The 18908-nt window shown below is 40.6% G+C and overlaps 2 protein-coding genes across 5 annotated transcripts; both read right to left on the bottom strand.

Moving 5' to 3' along the window:
* Positions 1-3414: 3414 nt before the first annotated feature.
* Positions 3415-7636, bottom strand: LOC118397998 (uncharacterized). The gene is made up of 6 exons (XM_035792922.2): positions 7468-7636; positions 7067-7113; positions 6830-6885; positions 6087-6472; positions 5733-5874; positions 3415-5557 (listed from the first exon to the last, which is right to left on the bottom strand). The coding sequence occupies exons 2-6, from the start codon at positions 7069-7071 to the stop codon at positions 5484-5486; spliced, it is 663 nt and encodes a 220-aa protein (XP_035648815.1). The 5' UTR covers positions 7072-7113; positions 7468-7636; the 3' UTR covers positions 3415-5483.
* Positions 7637-15512: 7876 nt separating this feature from the next.
* On the bottom strand, positions 15513-18657 carry LOC118397997 (uncharacterized). 4 transcript variants are annotated; one of them, XM_035792916.2, is made up of 5 exons: positions 18352-18427; positions 17832-17851; positions 17588-17702; positions 17234-17404; positions 15513-16674 (listed from the first exon to the last, which is right to left on the bottom strand). In XM_035792916.2, exons 1-5 carry the CDS (start codon positions 18352-18354, stop codon positions 16060-16062), a joined length of 924 nt encoding a protein of 307 aa, XP_035648809.1. In that variant the 5' UTR covers positions 18355-18427; the 3' UTR covers positions 15513-16059. The 4 variants fall into 4 exon arrangements, with proteins under 4 accessions (XP_035648809.1, XP_052326039.1, XP_052326038.1 ...); XM_052470079.1 differs by lacking the exon at positions 18352-18427 and adding an exon at positions 18125-18333; XM_052470078.1 differs by lacking the exon at positions 18352-18427 and adding an exon at positions 18639-18657 and having other exon boundaries at positions 17234-17702.
* Between the last annotated feature and the right edge of the window lie 251 nt (positions 18658-18908).

Genomic DNA, 18908 nt, shown 5'->3' with positions numbered 1-18908 from the left:
CCAATAGAATGATGCCCAGAGTCCCTGCTCATCTGTGTGAACGTGCCTTAGGCACGCTGAAAGGAGGCATGACGACTGCAGATGTGGCATTGGCAATAAATTGCAACGTCTGTACTATGAGGCGCCTAAGACAGCACTACAGGGAGACAGGACGGACAGCTGATTGTCGTCGCAGTGGCAGACCACGTGTAACAACACCTGCACAGGATCGGTACATCCGAACATCACTCCTGCAAGACAGGTACAGGATGACAACAACAACTGCCAGAGTGACACAAGGAATGCACAATCGCTCCATCAGTGCTCCGACTGTCCGCAATAGGCTGGGAGAGGCCGGACTGAGGGCTTGTAGGCCTGTTGTAAAGCAGGTCCTCATCAGACCTCACCGGCAACAATGTCACCTATGGGCACAAACACACAGTCGCTGGACCAGACAGGACTGGCAAAAAGTGCGCTTCACTGACAAGTCGCGGTTTTGTCTCACAAGGGGTGATGGTCAGATTCACGTTTATCATCGAAGGAACGAGCGTTACACCGAGGCCTGTACTCTGGAGCGGGACCTATGTGGATGTGGAGCGTCCGTCATGGTCTGGGGCAGTAACCCCAGACTGAGCTTTTGTCATTGCAGGCAATCTCATTACTGTGCGTTACAGGGAAGACATCCTCCTCCCTCATGTGGTACCCTTCCTGCAAGCTCATTCTGACATGACCCTCCAGCATGACAATATCACCGGCCATACTGCTTGTTCTGTGCGTGATTTCTTGCAAGACAGGAATGTCAGTGTTCTGCCATGGCCAGGGAAGAGCCCGGATCTCAATCCCATTGAGCACGTCTGGGACCTGTTGGATCAGAGTGTGAGGGCTAGGGCCAATCCCCACAGAAATGTCCGGGAACTTGCAGGTGCCTTGGTGGAAGAGTGGGGTAACATCTCACGGCAAGAACTGGCAAATCTGGTGCAGTCCACGAGGAGGAGGTGCACTGCAGTACTTAATGCAGCTGGTGGCCACACCAGATACTGACTGTTACTTATAATTTTGACCCCCCTTTGTTCAGGGACACATTATTCCATTTCTGTTAGTCACATGTGTGTTGAACTTGTTCAGTTTATGTCTCAGTTGATGAATCTTGTTATGTTCATACAAATATTTACACATGTTAAGTTCTCTGAAAATAGATGCAGTTGACAATGAGAGGACATTTCTTTTCCTGCGGAGTTTATTTCTGCTGTTTGGTTTCATTGCTGCCATTTGCACAAATAAATACGAATCCTATATCCCACCTCACGCAGAAACGCAGGGGAGCTGTGTGCAATGAGTGAAGTGCTGATGGATTAATTTTTGGAGGCATTGGCATAGAAGTTGGACTAATTTACTTGAAAGTCTCGGTTGTTTAACAAGTATAGTTTGCATCTGCTGCTTCAACTTATAGCTTTTAGATGCTATAAAGAGACGCTATTTGGGTTCTGACCCTTGTCAGAACCCAAATCACAGACTCACGTGCACGGACTCGTGTGGCCCTGTTACCACGGTAACCCCCCATCCATAAAGGGGCAGCTGAACATTTTGTCTGTGATATTTTGAGGATCCACACTTTTTTTCAATTTTCGGCTAAAATTACATACCCAAATCTAACCGCCTGTAGCTCAGGACCTGAAGCAAGGATATGCATATTCTTGATACCATTTGAAAGGAAACACTTTGAAGTTTAGATCTGGCAAAAGATAATACGAAGAAAAAGATATGCGTTTTTTTGTACCATCATTTTTGAAATGCAAGAGAAAGGCCATAATGTCTTATTCCAGCCCATTACAGATATTGTCCACTAGATGGCAGCAGTGTATGTGCACAGTTTTACACTGATCCAATAAACCATTGCATTTCTGTTCAAAATGTTGTATCAAGACTGCCCAAATGTGCCTAATTGGTTTATTAATAACTTTTGAAGTCTATAACTGTGCACTTTCCTCAAACATGTTATTATTTCATGTAATGCCTGTGGTACATTTGGGTTGCCTTTGGATATCCCTAAGGGTCAAGTTAGGGACAATCAGTAATTATGTTAAATTCCAATAGTTCCAAAATTCCATGACTTTAAAACCTCAGATCAACTATAAATTGAAGATACTCATATACAAATATCGAAAGCATTTAATGAGAAAACTAAAAGGTGTGCAACATGAAAATATTGTCTAATTTACATTGTCATTTATTGATGGTCCCAAATGTAAAACTAAGCTAAATCAGGAAGTGCAGTCACCCTTTAATATGAAATATTGACATGTGGCACCTTGCTCCCTTTCAGATGAGTTAAGGATGAGGACAGATGAGAACAGCAGGCAAGGGCAAATTGTGGGGAAGAGGATGATTTAGATCAGTGTTTCCCAAACTCGGTCCTGGGAACCCCGAGTGCTCGTTTTGGTTTTTGCCCTAGCACTACACAGCTGATTCAAATACCAACTCATCATTAGGCTTTGATTATTTGAATCAGCTGTGTAGTGCTAATGTAAAAACCAAAACGTGCATCAAAGGGGGGCCCCCTTTTAGGTGACCCAGACACATGCCCAAAACAAGTTAAGCTACCCCAATATCCCCTTGATCGTTTTGGACTGCAAAACTGAAGACACATCAGACAAGACAGAGACAGCAACATAAGAATATGATATAATATAGACACCAGAAGAACAGAAAATGACAGACAAAGGAGACAGTAATAAACAAGAACCTGAAACAGCAACAGACAAGACACAGAGAAAGTGACAGAAGAGGGCAGATGGAGACAGAAACGAGGTGGGTTGAGTACACAGTAGACTATCACTTCAAGCTGTTCTATAGATTGTAATTAGTTATATTTATTTGCACAAATTATAAGAGGTGAAATACAGTGAAAAAGTAAAATGTGGTTTACAAATCATTTGTAGGTGAGAGAGTGTGTGTGTACAGTGGAATTCTTTCATTCCTGCATTTAGCTGTTGAGACCCCTTACTGGCTTAGGGATTTAGCCCCAAATGTCTTAAAATCCTAGAAACACCCCTGAATATAATCCAACTGCATTAGTACAGGTAATAAAGTACATATATAAATTAATATATAAAGTTGTGTGAAATGCAGTGAATTCCCTTGATGCAAACATGAAGACATCAAGGAGAAAAACTAGTCATTATTCTTGTTATTTTGGCCACAAACTCAGAGCTGCTAGGGTGCACCACAAGTGGCTTCCTGCTTCTTCTCCTCACCACCTTTCCTTAATCTGTACTGACATCTTTGCACATGAGAGCCAGTCCCCTGTAGACATCCCCAATGTTGTTTCTACCTGTCAGTGTCCTGTTTTCTCAGATGGAGAAGAAACCGCTTCACACTATTAAAATGCACCCATAGACCTAATCAACACTTACAAATAAAAATGATCCACAATAATTAATTTGTGTATATTTGTTTATTAGTGCACAAAATATATGATTGGTCCAGCACAGAGCTTCTGAGGCAGATTAAGTGATTGGTTGGTAGTATAGAATCCTGTAGAGCTGTAGAGTATGGTATGGTTCAGGAGTGATGCGACAGGAAAAATGTGCAGGAGAGGTTTAAACAGGTAACATGCGTACTTTGGAGGGGAAAAAGTTAAACATTCAAAGTTTTATCAATATGTTTACTGAATTTTCTACCACTGCTGTAAATATACAGTCAGATAAGACTTGAAGTGTTCAGACAATGATGACATGGTCCTGCATGCAGAGAAGATTCATAATTCACACATTTAGTAGGCCTAGTTTATTTGAATATGGACAGGATAGAAGTAAAACTTTGACACATTGAATTAACAACCAAAAGGATGCATTGTGCATTGCATCTGGGGCTGTTAAGGTGACCATATTACCTCCCACCGGCAGTCGCGAGACATGACCGCAGTCAAATTCCATGTGACATTTAGTCACGTTATATTATCAGAGTCTTGTCATTTGATTCGGCTTTGATTCTTGGTCAAACCGAATCAAGGGAACCGATTCCCTCCGGTCTCCGACCGGATGTTTTGGTCGAGCTCTCTCCAGACATTTTTTCGAGACGGACAGCTATAGAATTTACATCGCCTCCTGATGAATTTTATCGCTTATTAACGTGTACTAATACCTAAAGTTGCATTACAAAAGTATTTCAAAGTGTTTTGTGAAAGTTTATCGTCAACTTTTTTAATTTAAAAAAATGACGTTACGTTATGAAACGCTATTTTTTTCAGTTTATCACACAGTCTTCATAGATCGATATCTAGGCTATATATGGACCGATTTAATCGAAAAAAAGACCCAATAGTGATTATGGGACATCTAGGAGTGCCAACAAAGAAGATGGTCAAAGGTAATGAATGTTTTATATTTTATTTGTGCGGTTTGTGTAGCGACGACTATGCTAATTATTTTGTTTACGTCCCCTGCGGGTCTTTTGGGGTGTTACATGCTATCAGATAATAGCTTCTCATGCTTTCGCCGAAAAGCATTTTAAAAATCTGACTTGTTGCCTGGATTCACAACGAGTGTAGCTTTAATTCAATACCCTGCATGTGTATTTTAATGAACGTTTGAGTTTTAACTAATACTATTAGCATTTAGCGTAGCGCATTTGCATTTCCAGAGCTCTAGATGGGACGCCTGCGTGCCAGAGGTTAACAACAAGCTAAGCTGTGTTTTGCTATATTGCACTTGTGATTTCATGAAAATTTAATATTTTTAGTAATTGAATTTGGCGCTCTGAAATTCAGCGGATGTTGACGAAAATGATCCCGCTAACGGGATGGGTGCGCCAAGAAGTTAAAGAGGAGGATCCCATCTGATTTCTATAGACTATATTTATTTCTCAACTTTCCTAAAATTAAGCACATTGTTTTGCTTTACAACTGGAGTAGCCTACCTGGCTGGCAAGAAAATTAACCTAGGGGAAAGCATCCTCCATTTGCTATTCAAGGACATAAGGACTACATGTCTTTTTTCCCCCCATCCTAGTGAAATGGGTTCTTATAAGCCCAGTCATTGCGTAATCGTGTGTGAGAACAGAGTTTTGAGTGGCTACTATTTAAAAGAGGATCCCAGCTTTCTCATGTTGCTATATTCATAGCTAAATTTTAAAATTAAGCACAATCCGCTTTACAAACGATGTAGCCTACCTGGCATATTAAAAACATATCACGTAATCTCCAAACGCTATTAAGAGTGCAGGCTACAGACGGCATATTTCTTTTTTTTGGGGGGGTCAACGGTTAGTGATTCATTTTATCTTTATGTCTGCTTTTTGTGACTCTTCTCTTTGGCTTGAAAAATGGCTGTTTTTTGTGACTAGGCACTCACCTAACATAATCGCATGGTATGCTTTCGTCGTAAAGCCTTTTTGAAATCGGATACTGTGGTGGGATTAACAACAAGTGTATCTTTAAAATGGTGTATAATACTTGTATGTTTGAGGAATTTTAATTATGAGATTTGTTTGAATTTGGATCCCGTTCACAGGATTTCAACCGTAAGAAGTCCATCAAGTACTGTTGGAGGTTCCACTGGTTTGTGATAGCTACAGGCACCTGTGAGGGAAGAGCAAAGGTGCTTGTTAAGGAGTAAATCCAAAAATTGCAACTTTTCTATCTAAACAGCAATTACTATAACAGTATATCTATGTTAACTTTTATCATCATTGATCACATTGGATGGGCACACCAATAATGAGCTGTCTGTGTGCTACACATTAAACCTGCCCACCTGTGACTGTGTGGCTTGCTCCTTTGATGGAGTCAAGACAACTCAGGAAGCTGGGTTTGGCTTGTCTCAGTAAATCCTGGTGCTCCTTTTCAAGTCTCCTCCCCACTTTGCCCTGTCTTACCTTGGCCCAGTCTTCTTTAGTCTACACAGCGGAATGCAATGCAAAACAGCACAACATAAGTGTTAGATATCAAGCATGATCACTCCTCAAGATTTGTAAATGCACCTGATCCATTATCAATATCAATATTAACAAAACTATACCAAATAAATAATGATAAATGTTACTCTACTTGAATCACTACATTTTACCAGCTATAACAACTGTTTGATTCACTACAGATTGATTCTCACCATGTCCTTAAAGCACTCCCCTCTGTAGAAGGACTTGATGCCAGGATACTGAAGCCCAGAGACAAAGACTTCCTCCAGGCTCAGAGCGACCAGGTGCATCTCCTCTCCGTCATAAGCATACACCTGAAGGTCCTCACACAGCATTATGACCAGCTGGCCACTCTCTGTCGGGTAGGGGAGGTTTTCCACAGCTCCTAACACCTCCATCTTCACACTGTCTGGTAGGTAGAAGTTCTGCCACTCCTTAATTTCTTCTTCTCCTTTGTAGGACGTGTCATCCAGGCCCGCAATCTTCCACTCTGATCCCTTTGGCTTCTTGAGAGCAATACTAGCATGACGATGTTTGGACACTGCATCAGACAACGTTTGTAGGTATTTCCTTGCATCTGTTGAAGATATTGTTAAACAAAAGTGTCAAACTAAATTACTGAAGAGCAGGTGTAGAATATATGCAGGTTTTTGTTTTAGCCTAACATATTATTGTATGCTAGGTCTATGCTCCACAACGTTAAATAGATCTTAAAGGCAACGTTTTGGTCAATATTTCTTCATTAGGGTTAAAACTCTGACCAAAACATGTTTCTTAAAATCTATTTTAAATGCTGTGGCTTACAATAATATTACTGGTGACAAAATCTGCTGCTATAGGCTAACCAAACCAACTGCTATGCAGCTACCATATTATCACAAACTGTTGAGTGACCAAAGCCAAGGTATGATCAAGTCAACAAATCAATAGGTACCTTGTGTTTCTCCACATTTTATGAAATGGTCCTTTATGTCCTGATAGCCTGCAGATCTGTATGGGATATAGACCAACAGAAACAAACTGTCATGAGTTTTTATTAAATGAACACTGGATTTGTGTGTACAGCTCTTTAATGACATCAACCCCACCACACATGATTTATTGCAGTGTCATTACAACACACTAACTAGACATATTTTAGTGAGTCTGCTCAATTTAAGAAATCCCTTACGCCATCTCTGTATGTGCTGTAGCCTGGTCAAGGGCAGTTGACGTTTTCTAAATTAGGAAGGAAACAGAATATAAAGACAGGACGCATGGACAGTCACCATTAGAGGAGCATCTCTCATGTTGAATAACGTTTGGACAAGAAAAAACGCAGCTTTCAACTGCTATTATTGTCTGACAGCTTGTTCAACTGCTCATTTCATGTAACATAAAAGGTAAAAAAAAAACATTTGATATAATTAGATTTACTAAAAGAAAAGGTTTGAAAGAAATGTTCTAAAACATTCAGACATAAAAAGACTAAAGCTATCAAAAGTGAAAGTGAAACTATTGAGCACAAAAACAACTTGAAATGCAACCAACATACGCAATCATAATTTATTTCACCAATTTAATTAAGCTTACCTGCCACTATTATTGTGAAGAAATGTCGTGAATTGGCATGTAAGATGCTTATATCCTCACTCTGTAGATACGAAGAGAGAACGGACCGCTGTGCAATTTCTTCTGTTTGCTTTTCCGCGTTTGAAGTAAACATAACGTCACAGATGAGCCAGATGATTCACAGGATGTACAAGTGTGACGCATCCGGTTGAGTTTCCGCTCAACTGCGCAAGTGGAGGCAGTCAAAGCAAAGGCACTCCTACAGTAGTAAGTCGTTTTTGACGAAAACAAAAACGTGTCAGTTTGTCACTGTCACGAAGTTGGAGTAATAACATGTTTAAATTCTCAATTGGCTCGAATTTAGGTTGTGACTTTAGATTTCGAGAAAATGAATAACTCAAACCCCGGCCTGGTCTACTTAGTCTGCTTCGCAAGAGATTCCAGAAGTCTTGCGATGTTGCGACTCTGGGTTTAGGAACTCTGTGCCTATAATCATTCTCTATGGTTTGAACAATGAAGGGTGTTTGTGACTAGGGAGAGTACAACTACTGTACGACCAGCATTTTATTTAACCCTAACCCTTTTCCTAACCTAATTCTCATAACCTACCATGTAAACGATCCTAAGCAGCCACGTTAATGATCCTAACCTGCCACCTAAATGATCCTAAGCTGTCCATATGGGGGCAGCAGCTAGTGTCAACCATTTGCTCAGTAGGCCTACTATAAATATCACAAACTCTGCCACTAGAGAGCACCACCCAAACATTCTAGTGGTAAATACAACAATAACAAAAAGTTTAGATGCCACAATTTCCTATAACCTGGGGATAATTCTAATGCACACAATCAAGAAAAGAGGGGGCAGTCAGGTGCACAACATATTAAGTTTATGGGTAAAATGAATATAACACTAAATATATCATGGTAAGAACAGACAGTGACTAGAAGATGCCCATTGTATAACCCCTGGCCCCAAATGTAGCCATAGGGTTTATTCAATTATATCAAGGATCTCTCAGTCTGATAGACTCTATGCCCTCATCTTTTATTTACCATTATTTAAGCAGGTAGCCCCACTGAGACTAAAGCCTCTTTTTCAAAGGGAGCACTGCATCAGAAGAGCAGCGATGAATTACACATTAAGAAGTGCCCCTAAAAAGTAGACTAAGAACTGTTCATGACTCAGATATAGTTCAGCAATAGTAAAAGCTCCATTCAGTTTGCTAGCCTATAAAAATCAAACAAAGAGAATGAACGACCAGCCCGCTTCTCTAGCAACCTAATTGATAGAACTAACAACCAGATTTAGTGAAAGGATGAAAGTATGAATTTACTTATTAAAATATAAATGAAAACATTTTTACCGGTAAATGTGTGCTTGTTTCTTTGGCAACCATGGTATAAGCGGGATAAACGCCTCCGCTCTATACATTATCTGGAGCTAATAAACTCAGGCAGTACCAAGTAGTCCATTATTTCCAGATAATGTACAAAGTGTTGGCATTTATCCTTTAAATTGTATGTAAATACATCCGTCTCTGGGTCGATTCACACTCTCCTGGCTGTGTTTGGTCCTCTCCTTTCTGCCTCCGTCTAGGTCTGGTGCAAGCTGCAGCAACCTTATGACAAACTTCTCCGTCTCTCCATCTGTAGCTTTGGGTGTGAAAGTTTCACCTGACAGCACCTTTGAATAACAGGGGGAACAAAAGAAGTAGTTACAAAAATTAGTCAGATTGACACCACACACAAATCCTAGGAATCACAATCCAGTCCTCAAATATCAACAATAACCACAGAGGCTTTCAATTTCAACACTGAGTAACAGATCAAGTGCTATACATTGAAAAATATATAAAACGCAACATGCAAAGTGTTAGTCCCATGTTTCATGAGCTGAAATAAAAGATCCCAGAAATGTTCCATAGGCACAAAAAGCTTATTTCTCTCATTTTGTGCACACATTTGCTCAAACAGGTATGTGAACATTTCTCCTTTACCAAGATAATCCATCCACCTGACAGGTGTGGCATATCAAGAAGTTGATTAAACAGCATGATCATTACACAGGTGCACCTTGTGCTGGAGACAATAAAAGCCCTCTAAAATGAGCAGTTGTGTCACAACACAATGCCACAGATGTATCAAGTTTTGAAGGAGCGTGGAATTGGCATGCTGACTGCAGGAATGTCCACCATAGCTGTTGCCAGATTATTTAATGTTAATTTCTCTACCATAAGCCACCTCCAACGTTGTTTTAGAGAATTCGGCAGCACGTCCAACCGGTCTCACAACTGCAGACCACGTGTATGGCGTTGTGTGGACGAGCGGTTTGCTGACGTCAACATTGTGAACAGAGTGCCCCATGGTGGCGGTGGGGTTATGGTATGGGCCGACAGGCATAAGCTATGGACAATGAACGCATTTTATGAATGCAATTTGAATGCACAGAGATACTATGACGAAATCTTGAGGCCCATTGTCGTGCCATTCAGATCAGGAGGAGATGTAATTTAGATGTTTTTCACAAAATTCAAAATGGTGGAAAAGCCATCATGGTTGATCTTATGAATTAATTACGCTTCACCATCTGGCAGTCCGTCGGACAAATCTGGTTTTGGGAAAGCCAGGAGAACGCTACCTGCCTCAATGAATAGTGCCAACTGTAAAGTTTGGTGGTTTGAATAATGGTCTGGGGCTGTTTTTCATGGTTCGGGCTAGGACCCTTAGTTCCAGTGAAGGGAAATCTTAAAGCTACAGCATAATGACATTCTAGACGATTCTGTGCTTCCAACTTTGTGGAAACAGTTTGGGGAAGGCCCCTTCTTGGTTCAGCATGACAATACCCCTGTGTACAAAGTGAGGTCCATGCAGGAATCGTTTGTTGAGATTGGTGTGGAAGAACTTGACTGGCCTGCACAGAGCCGTGACATCAACCCCATCGAACACTTTTGGGATGAATTGGAACGCTGACTGCGAGCTAGGCCTAATCGCCCAACATCAGAGTCCGACCTCACTAATGCTTGTGGCTGAATGGAAGCAAGTCCCCACAGCAATATTCCAACATCTAGTGGAAAGCCATCCCAGAAGACTGGGGGCTGTTAGAGCAGCAAAGGGGGGACCCAACTCCATATTAATGCCCATGGTTTTGGAATGAGATGCTCGACGATCAGGTGTCCACATATCTTTGGTAGTGTAATTACTATTTACAGAACCAGTCGAAAGTTTGGACATACCTACTCATTCAAAGGTTTTACTTTATTTTTACATTGTAGAATAATCGTGAAGACATCAAAACTATGAAATAACATATGGAATCATGTAGTAACCCCCAAAAAGTGTTAATACAGAAGCCCTATTTGGTAAAAAATATTATGGCAAATATGCTCAAATAAGCAGAGAATCGACAGTCCATCATTACTTTAACATATGAAACTCAGTCAATCAGGAACATTTCAAGAACTTTTAAAGTTTCTTTAAGTGCAGTCGCAAAAACCACCAGCTTCAGAAATTGCAGCCCAAATAAATGCTTCATAGAGTTCAAATGACAGACATCTCAACATCAAATGTTCAGAGGAGACTGGGTGAATCAGGCCTTCATGGTCAAATTGCTGAAAAGGAACCACTGCTAAAGGACACCAATAATAAGAAGAGACTTTCTTAGGCCAAGAAACACGAGCAATGGACATTATACCGGTGGAAATCTGTCCTTTGGTCTAATGAGTCCAAATTATAGATTTTGGTTCTAACCGCTGTGTCTTTGTGAGTAGGTGAACGGATGATCTCCGCATGTGTGGTTCCCACCATGAAGCATGGAGGAGGTATGTTGGTGCTTTGCTGGTGACACTGTCAGTGATTTATTTAGAATTCAAGGCACAATTAAACTGCATGGCTATCACAGAAATCTGCAGAGATAAGCCATCCCATCTGGTTTGCCGTATGGGACTAGCATTTGTTTTTCAACAGGACAATGACCCAAAACACACCTCCAGGATGTTTAAGGGCTATTTGACAAAGGAGAGTGATGGAGTGCTGCATCAGATGATCTTGCCTTACCCAATTGAGATGGTTTGGTATGAGTTGGACTGCAGTGTAGGAAAAGCATCTCAATTTATTGTTGCGAGTTAAAATAGTAGAATACACAAGACGCAATTTCGAAATTTGGCTGTGCATCAGAAGTTTTTTCTTGTTATGTTAGCCACTGATAGTTAGTCCCATGTCAGCTAACATTTTTTAGATTGCTAAGTTAGTTTAGCGGCTAGCTATCTAAACTTGTTATCATAGGTGAATTACCGGCCGGGAGGCACCCTTTGTTACTCAGTGTCACTCAAATATCATTAAAAAAAATTAACATTTCTCTCCACCCTATGGCAAAATGTGTAGAATTGCAGGAAGTTAGCTGTAAAACAGAAAATGTTCCTCGCCGCCCCATCGCAAAATGAGTAGAACTGCATGAAATTAACTGTAAAACGTACAATTTTATCCACTATCAAGAGAGGACCACTAAAATGTTTTGCTTGCTATGTGGGTGTGGGTATGGCTGTGTGTATGCAGACCTGCGAGCAACTGTGGACCCTCATGATGAGTTCAGATTTATTTTGACCCCCAACCCCATCAAAGTTGCCCATCCCTGCTCTAGGTCTCTGCGTGACCTTTCAAAGTTTGCAATTTCAAATCGCCTATTATTAGTGCCACCTTGTGGCCAATTGGCAAAGCATTGCATGACAGGGTGTCAACTACTGGCGGCCTTGCCATCTCACAGGAATTTGTCTGTTAATTTTGCTCGTAAGAAGAACCAGTATTTGAATAATGAACCAGAAGAAATACAATAGGGTTTCACCAGCTTTGTTGCTTGAAGCGATAATGAATGCCAACAAATACAATAGGATTTCACCCAGTTTCGCTGTTGAACCCCTAATTATATTGGATAACAATTCAATTTAAATTTACAAGTAAATATGCATCAAAAACCTACCTAAAATGACGACCTCAGCACCATGCTTTTCAGGGCTGGCCTGCCTGTCCACTGTTTCACACATACGTTACTGGCTGTGAACAGTCAGAGTATTTGGCGCATGGTGGAGACAGTCTGTCAGAGAGGCTGAGGGTTGAGAAACAGAGTCTGCTGGCAGGGAGGCAAACAAGAGCATCGTGTCAAAGGAGCTTTAGCAGACTGTTGATATTTGGTTACTAACATAATTAATCCTGCAATAAATTATTTTGATTGAATCCCATTCTGCCCCCCCTTGACAGTGACTTTGCTAATAGCTACACAACGAGAAGTAAGTGGACACCTGCAAGTCAAACATCTCATTCAAAAATCATTGGTATTAATAGGGAGTTGGTCCCCACCTTTGCTGCTATAACAGCCGCCACTCTTCCGGAAAGACTTTCCACGAGATGTCAGAACCTTGCTGTGGGGACTTGCTTCCATTCAGCCATGACAGCATTAGTGAGGTCAGGCACTGATGTTGGCCAATAAGGCCTAGCTCGCAGTCAGCATTCCAATTCATTCCAAAGATGTTCTATGGGGTTGAAGTCAGGTCTCCATTTTTGCATGGACCTCGCTTTGTGCATGGGGGCATTGTCATGCTGAAACAGGAACGGGCCTTCCCCAAACTGTTGCCACAGAGTTCGAAGCACAGAATCGTCTAGAATGTCATTGTATGCTGTAGACTTAAGATACCCCTTTAATGGAACTAAGGGGCCTAGCCCGACCCATGAAAAACAGATCCAGACCATTATTCCTCCTCCACCAAAATGTACAGTTGGCACTATTAATTGGGGCAGGTAGCGTTCATGAAGCTCCCGACAAACAGTTATTATGCTGACGTTGCTTCCAAAGGCAGTTTGGAGCTCGGTTGTGAGGACAGATGATTTCTATGCACTTCAGCGGTCCCGTTCTGTGAGCTTGTGTGGCCCATGGTTAACAACTCCTCGATTAATACCCGTTGTAGGTTAGTCGAACAAGAATCCATGTCAGTATATAGGAGACAAACAAACCATATTCAGAAAAATCTCACTAGAACAGAAGAACAGGCACTTAAGGAATTAATGAAAGATTCATCTTTGGTTATTAAACCTACAGACAAAGGGGGTGCAGAGGTTGTTTAGACTATGAAAAATATAAAGAAATTCAGAGACAACTCAGTAATTAACGTTTCTATAGAAAACTGAGTGTTGATCCCACACAGGTGTTCCAAAGGGAAATATGCTCTAATCTGGAGCCCTATTAAACAACCTGATCTCAAAACCTGAATATGAATATCTTTGCTGCAAATGTGCCATAAGTTCATGCCTGTACATTTTACCAAAATTACACAAACCTAAAAAACAACAAGGCAGTTATCCAGGCAGACCAGCGGTTGCAGGAATAGGCTCAATGCTAGAGCCATTGTCAAACGTTGTACTCTTTTAGTAAAACTCATGTGTAAGCATTGCCATAATATGTAAAAGACTCTATTGACTTCATAAACAAGATCTCACCAATAGCGGGTTTAAAAGAAGACTATTTTGGTCACATTAGATGTCGAGAATCTACGTATATACCAGCATTCCCCATGTGGGGTGGCTGGCAGCACTAGCACACTATTTGGGAGACAGAGATACCAATGAATATCCACCAACAAACTTCATTCTAGAGCTGGCCGAATATGTTTTGACGTATAACTATTTTAGGTTTGATGATGAATACTCCCTCCAAACGAATGGAACATCGATGGCTTCCACATTTGCTCCGAGTTATGCTAACTTTTATGCAGGTCTTTGTGAAGAACGTTTTGTTAATAATGAAAACGAAAATCAATTTTTGAATAAAGTCCTGAAGCTGTATCGATATATTGATGACATTTTTTGCATATGGGAAGGAACTGAAAAAGAGCTGTCAGATTTTATGGCACTACTCAATGACATTGACCCCAATCTCAAATTCACTGTTGAATGTGACACTCAACGTGTTCATTTACCTCGATATGTGGATTGAGAAATCAAATGGAACCCCGTTTACAACTCTGTATAGAAAAGAAACAGACAGAAATACTCTATTACAGGGGGACAGCTTCCATCTTGAGCCATTAAAAAGAGGACTTCCAAGAAGCCAGTTTTTCAGACTGCGCCGTATATGCCAATGGCAAATGGCCAATGGCATAACTCCATTGGTGAGCCCCCAGATAGCTCAGTCAATCAGCACTCTCCCTCTACTTCAATGGGAAATTCCCTTTCCTAGGATGCCACAACAGAGAGGCAGACACAGACACATTGAGCTTTGTGTTTGCCATCACTGAGGCATGGTACGGGCTCAATCCTTTTTTTGGAATAGAAACTGAGTTTGAGCACCGTGTGTATGCGTGTGTGACTATGCGTCTCCAATCAGCTGGAGTCCCATCATATGATCTCTACCTCAAGATCAAGAGAGAGGGAAAGGAGAACATACAAATAGAGAAAGTAAAAAGGATCTAACAGACCCTCAACTTCAGTTCTTTATACAAACTAGAATTATTTCTGACTGTTCTTTGACACGGGGGAGGAGTTACGGAGGGAGAAAGTGTGAGGTGGAGAGATGGAGGAAGAGGGAGAGAGGGAGGGAGTATGAGGGTAGAGAGGGGAGAAGAAAGGAGGGAGAGGTAGAGATGGAGGAGCAGAATAGGGGGAGACTGAGGGAGGAAAATTGCCAAACCTGGCGAAAAGGGTGGAAAATGCCAGTGCGCCAGTTTTTACTTGATAAAATAGCAAACTACAGTGCGTTTGACACTTGCACCTCAGCGGCAGCCGAAAATAAAGTCCTTGGTCTTTCCATATCCATGTGTCACATAAGTAACTGCAATTTATTCGTGCAGGTTGTTAACCTTATGTTTTTATTAATCCTAGGACATGTCTCTTCCCACACACATACAGTATATTCACTTCAATATACCAATACACAATACCATGAATACTTGCACTTCACTTTTCAGCATCCTGTTTTTTTGTTCTGCTATTTCAACTCTCTTCACCCTTCCGTTTGCAAACTAAGAACAGCAAGCACTGGAAATCTCTCTGTCACACACACAAATGACAACATAGGCTACATTACAATGGTTACAATGTAAGTTCCTTTATTAGATGAATTCCTCACATAGCTAGAAATCAACCCAGACATGAATTCACACCAACGTTTACAGTATTAGTAATTTGTTACAGATGAGTAAAATGTACATTAATAACTAGAGTATACAGAAATAAAGTTTAAAATGCCAATTAAAATAATCTTAAAAAATATATATATGTTAAATGCTTTGTCTAGACTAGAATATTAAATTCAATTTCAGGTATCTCCATGAGGTACTCTAAACAACGGTCCCTTCTAAAATAACCATCTACCTCACAGATGTCATTGATAAGAGCCGATAGCTGTAGCCTAGCAGTTATACTGTATACTACATGCACAGAGTGGTTCACTGCTTTGGCAATGTTTCAATGCTAGCTGTCAGCCACAAATCACATGTTGCTAGCTCCGCAACAAGCTATAATTATATGTTTCATGTTTTGGATCTGTGTGTCACAGTAGGAATGTGCATCTGTATATCTGTAAACTTAGTGTGTGTGTTCGTGTGCGCACATGCGTTTCTCTGACAATCTACTGTGGAATGTAATAGGAAGAATCCCATTGAAATTCTGACTCTTTGAGCATCTCTTCCAGGTGAGCCTTTACCTCGTTCACCACTTGCTCTCGCATTTTGCAATCAACTGATGGTACTACATTCTTAACAATCTCTTCCTCTCCATAGAGCAGTTTGCTCAAGCTCTCTGCCTCTGCGCAGTTCCCATAGGGCCACATCTGATTGCTTGGTTTCTCCAGACCAAAAAGATGACCACAGGACCTGCAAGGAGACATCTCCTCCCCACTCTTCACATTGGAAGCCTGGCACTTTACATACTCTTGTAGTTTCATGGTGCCATCAAAGTTCTTTCTCTTGTTCTTATCTGGCTTGTATGTCATCACGGCATTGGATACACCGCAGTGCCAGGTACTCAGACAGGACACAGCAACCATGATCTGTCCTTCTTGCTTCCCATTGCAGGACATGGACGCTCCATAGTAACTTCTTTGAACATCATTCCTTTGAGAGACACAGATGGTTGAGGAGTTGAACTTGTATTTACTATTGGGTTCTGACATGCGATTGGCGATTTCCTGCAGTCTCTCCACCAGTATATTGATCTCTATGTCTGGTCCAAGCAAGGAGACCACCTGGGAGTAGATGACAACAGATGTCAAAAGACAGGTCAGGTAAAATCCCCAAAAAGAAAAAAAGGGTGGCCTGTATATTGCAGAGAAACCTTATTGAACTATTCACAGCATGATTTACACAAATATATACAGATAGCAGATCAATATATTATGTTAGAGCAGGTCACACACATCTTTTTGTGAATACTTTACAAAAGTTTCTCCGCAATATACTGTCCACCTTTTTTCTACAAACGGTAGACATCGTAGGATAGGAATGCCCCTTGTGGGCCGTGGCGTGTATTCATGGATACCAAAGGAAGCCTTCTCTCTGTGTTTCAGAATTTTCCGTCAATTCGCAAGACGCTGAATGTACAGTATCGCACAGGAGAAAGCATCCAAGCGAGTAAAACAGCGCCCCTCTGTCTCTCTACTGGTATGCCATCTATCTGATGCTGTCTGGTCCAAACGAATATGACATGGCTGCTGCATATAGCATTGAAGTCATTGAAGGTTTGTCCTTTCTCAGTTGAATTAATACGGTATAATATTAAAAAGCATTCATCAACACAACACTTACCATATCCAGCACAGAGGAGAACGGAGTCCGTTTTGGCAGTTTACTTGTGTAATTCTCAAATGGTCCCGAGAAAATCTCCTTCACTGCAGGCATAAATTCACCAAGGATATCGTGGGGGGTGCATTTTTGGGGTTTACGAAATAAACCTAAGAAGAAGATGCTGTGGAGAATCTTAGAGACAAACACAGGTTTGCTATGAGAAGTACAAATTAAATGATTGTCTCTTTGGATGCATAACCCTAATTTCTGGATGACTCCATCCATCCATCCATCCATTTATTCATATTTTTTGAGGTCGTTTTATGCAGGAAAAGAAGATAAACTATCCAATGACACCTTCAAATGCATACATACCTCATCCACATGCACCTTACAGCCAGGGTTCTCTCCGCATAGTTCAATCATTATATTGATGATTCTGAAGGCATTTGTCCTAAAACTTGCTTCAGTCAATAGAAGTTCTTCTGCCCTAAAATATATATTTTTTGTCAGTTATGACAGAACAAGATTTTTATTAAATAAATAAGTGTGCAATTATTTAATATATTGAAATATCAAAAGAAGAGTTCATGTTAATGGTGAATATGTTAAGGCTTACTTCTTCTGTCGTTTGGCGTCCTGTCATGAGAAAGATGACGTCATAACCATTAAATAGAGCACTTGACCTATACAATAAACTGATACTGCTGATATGAAAACTCATTAGAAGGTTCATATTAATTTAAAATTAGCCAAATTATTTACTGAAATAGCTATGTTTTTAAGAGGACTGAGCAAATATAGTAGACAACACCTAATATTTGCATAGACGTGTCTGCGCACGGGGACAGAGGCTATTAGGACACTTCTGACCTGCAAAACGACTTAACAAAACATAATACTGACACTTACCTTATCTAAACCCTGATCCTAACATAATTTTAACCAATTCTGAAATGAAATGTGGTTTCCTTATAGCCTTTTATGTGCGCACGTTCCTGCGCGTCAAACGTCTTGAATGGATTTCGAGTTGTTTTGGCTAAATCGATAGATAGATACAAGATAGTGTGTTCAATAGTTCATTTTTGCCTTTTAGGCCTATTTTCTTCTCAACAGACGGTGCAAAAAAAGCTACTCACCATTTTTGAGGAAGTTGCAAAGATGAAAATGAAACTCAACAGCCAAACAGTCGTTTAGTCACCATCACGTGATTTACAGTAAGAATTCAATAATTAGATGTGTGCTGACTTTAAGTGCCGACTTTTCATATTAGATTGATGGTTATGCCTTTCGTCCTGTTGCCTAATCAAGACTTGATTTTACTGTTCTTACAACAAATTCCTATAATTAAGTTAATGTTGTTTGAGAAACAGCTCTATTAAATAACTTCACTGAGTGTACAAAAAATGAAGGACACCTTAATTACCCAATTGTGTCAAGTTGGCTGGATGTCATTTGGGTGGTGCACCATTCTTGATACACAAGGGAAACGAAACTGTTGAGCATTTTTTTAAACAGCAGTGTTATATTTCTTGACACAAACTGGTGCACCTGGCACCTACTAAAATACATAAATCGTTTTTTTCACCCGTCTCCTCTCCTTCATCTACACTGATTGTGGATTTAACAAGTGACATAATTTAAGGGATCATAGCTTTCACCTGGACTACAGGAAAAGGAGGACCGAGCACACCCC

This window comes from Oncorhynchus keta, chromosome 19, assembly GCF_023373465.1.
Source record: "Oncorhynchus keta strain PuntledgeMale-10-30-2019 chromosome 19, Oket_V2, whole genome shotgun sequence".
Lineage (NCBI taxonomy): Eukaryota > Metazoa > Chordata > Actinopteri > Salmoniformes > Salmonidae > Oncorhynchus > Oncorhynchus keta.
The sequence above is the reverse complement of the archived record's forward strand: the minus strand, read 5'-3'. Positions and strand labels throughout refer to the sequence as shown.

Coding starts and splice junctions, on each gene's coding strand:
- LOC118397997 (XM_035792916.2), bottom strand. Junction 17,405..17,587: donor GTAAGGTGCATGTGGATGAG/GTATGTATGCAT, acceptor TTTGTCTCTAAG/ATTCTCCACAGCATCTTCTT. Junction 16,675..17,233: donor TCTCCTCTGTGCTGGATATG/GTAAGTGTTGTG, acceptor ATCTACTCCCAG/GTGGTCTCCTTGCTTGGACC.
- LOC118397998 (XM_035792922.2), bottom strand. Junction 6,473..6,829: donor AAAATGTGGAGAAACACAAG/GTACCTATTGAT, acceptor TATCTTCAACAG/ATGCAAGGAAATACCTACAA. Junction 5,558..5,732: donor AGCAAGCCACACAGTCACAG/GTGGGCAGGTTT, acceptor CTTCCCTCACAG/GTGCCTGTAGCTATCACAAA.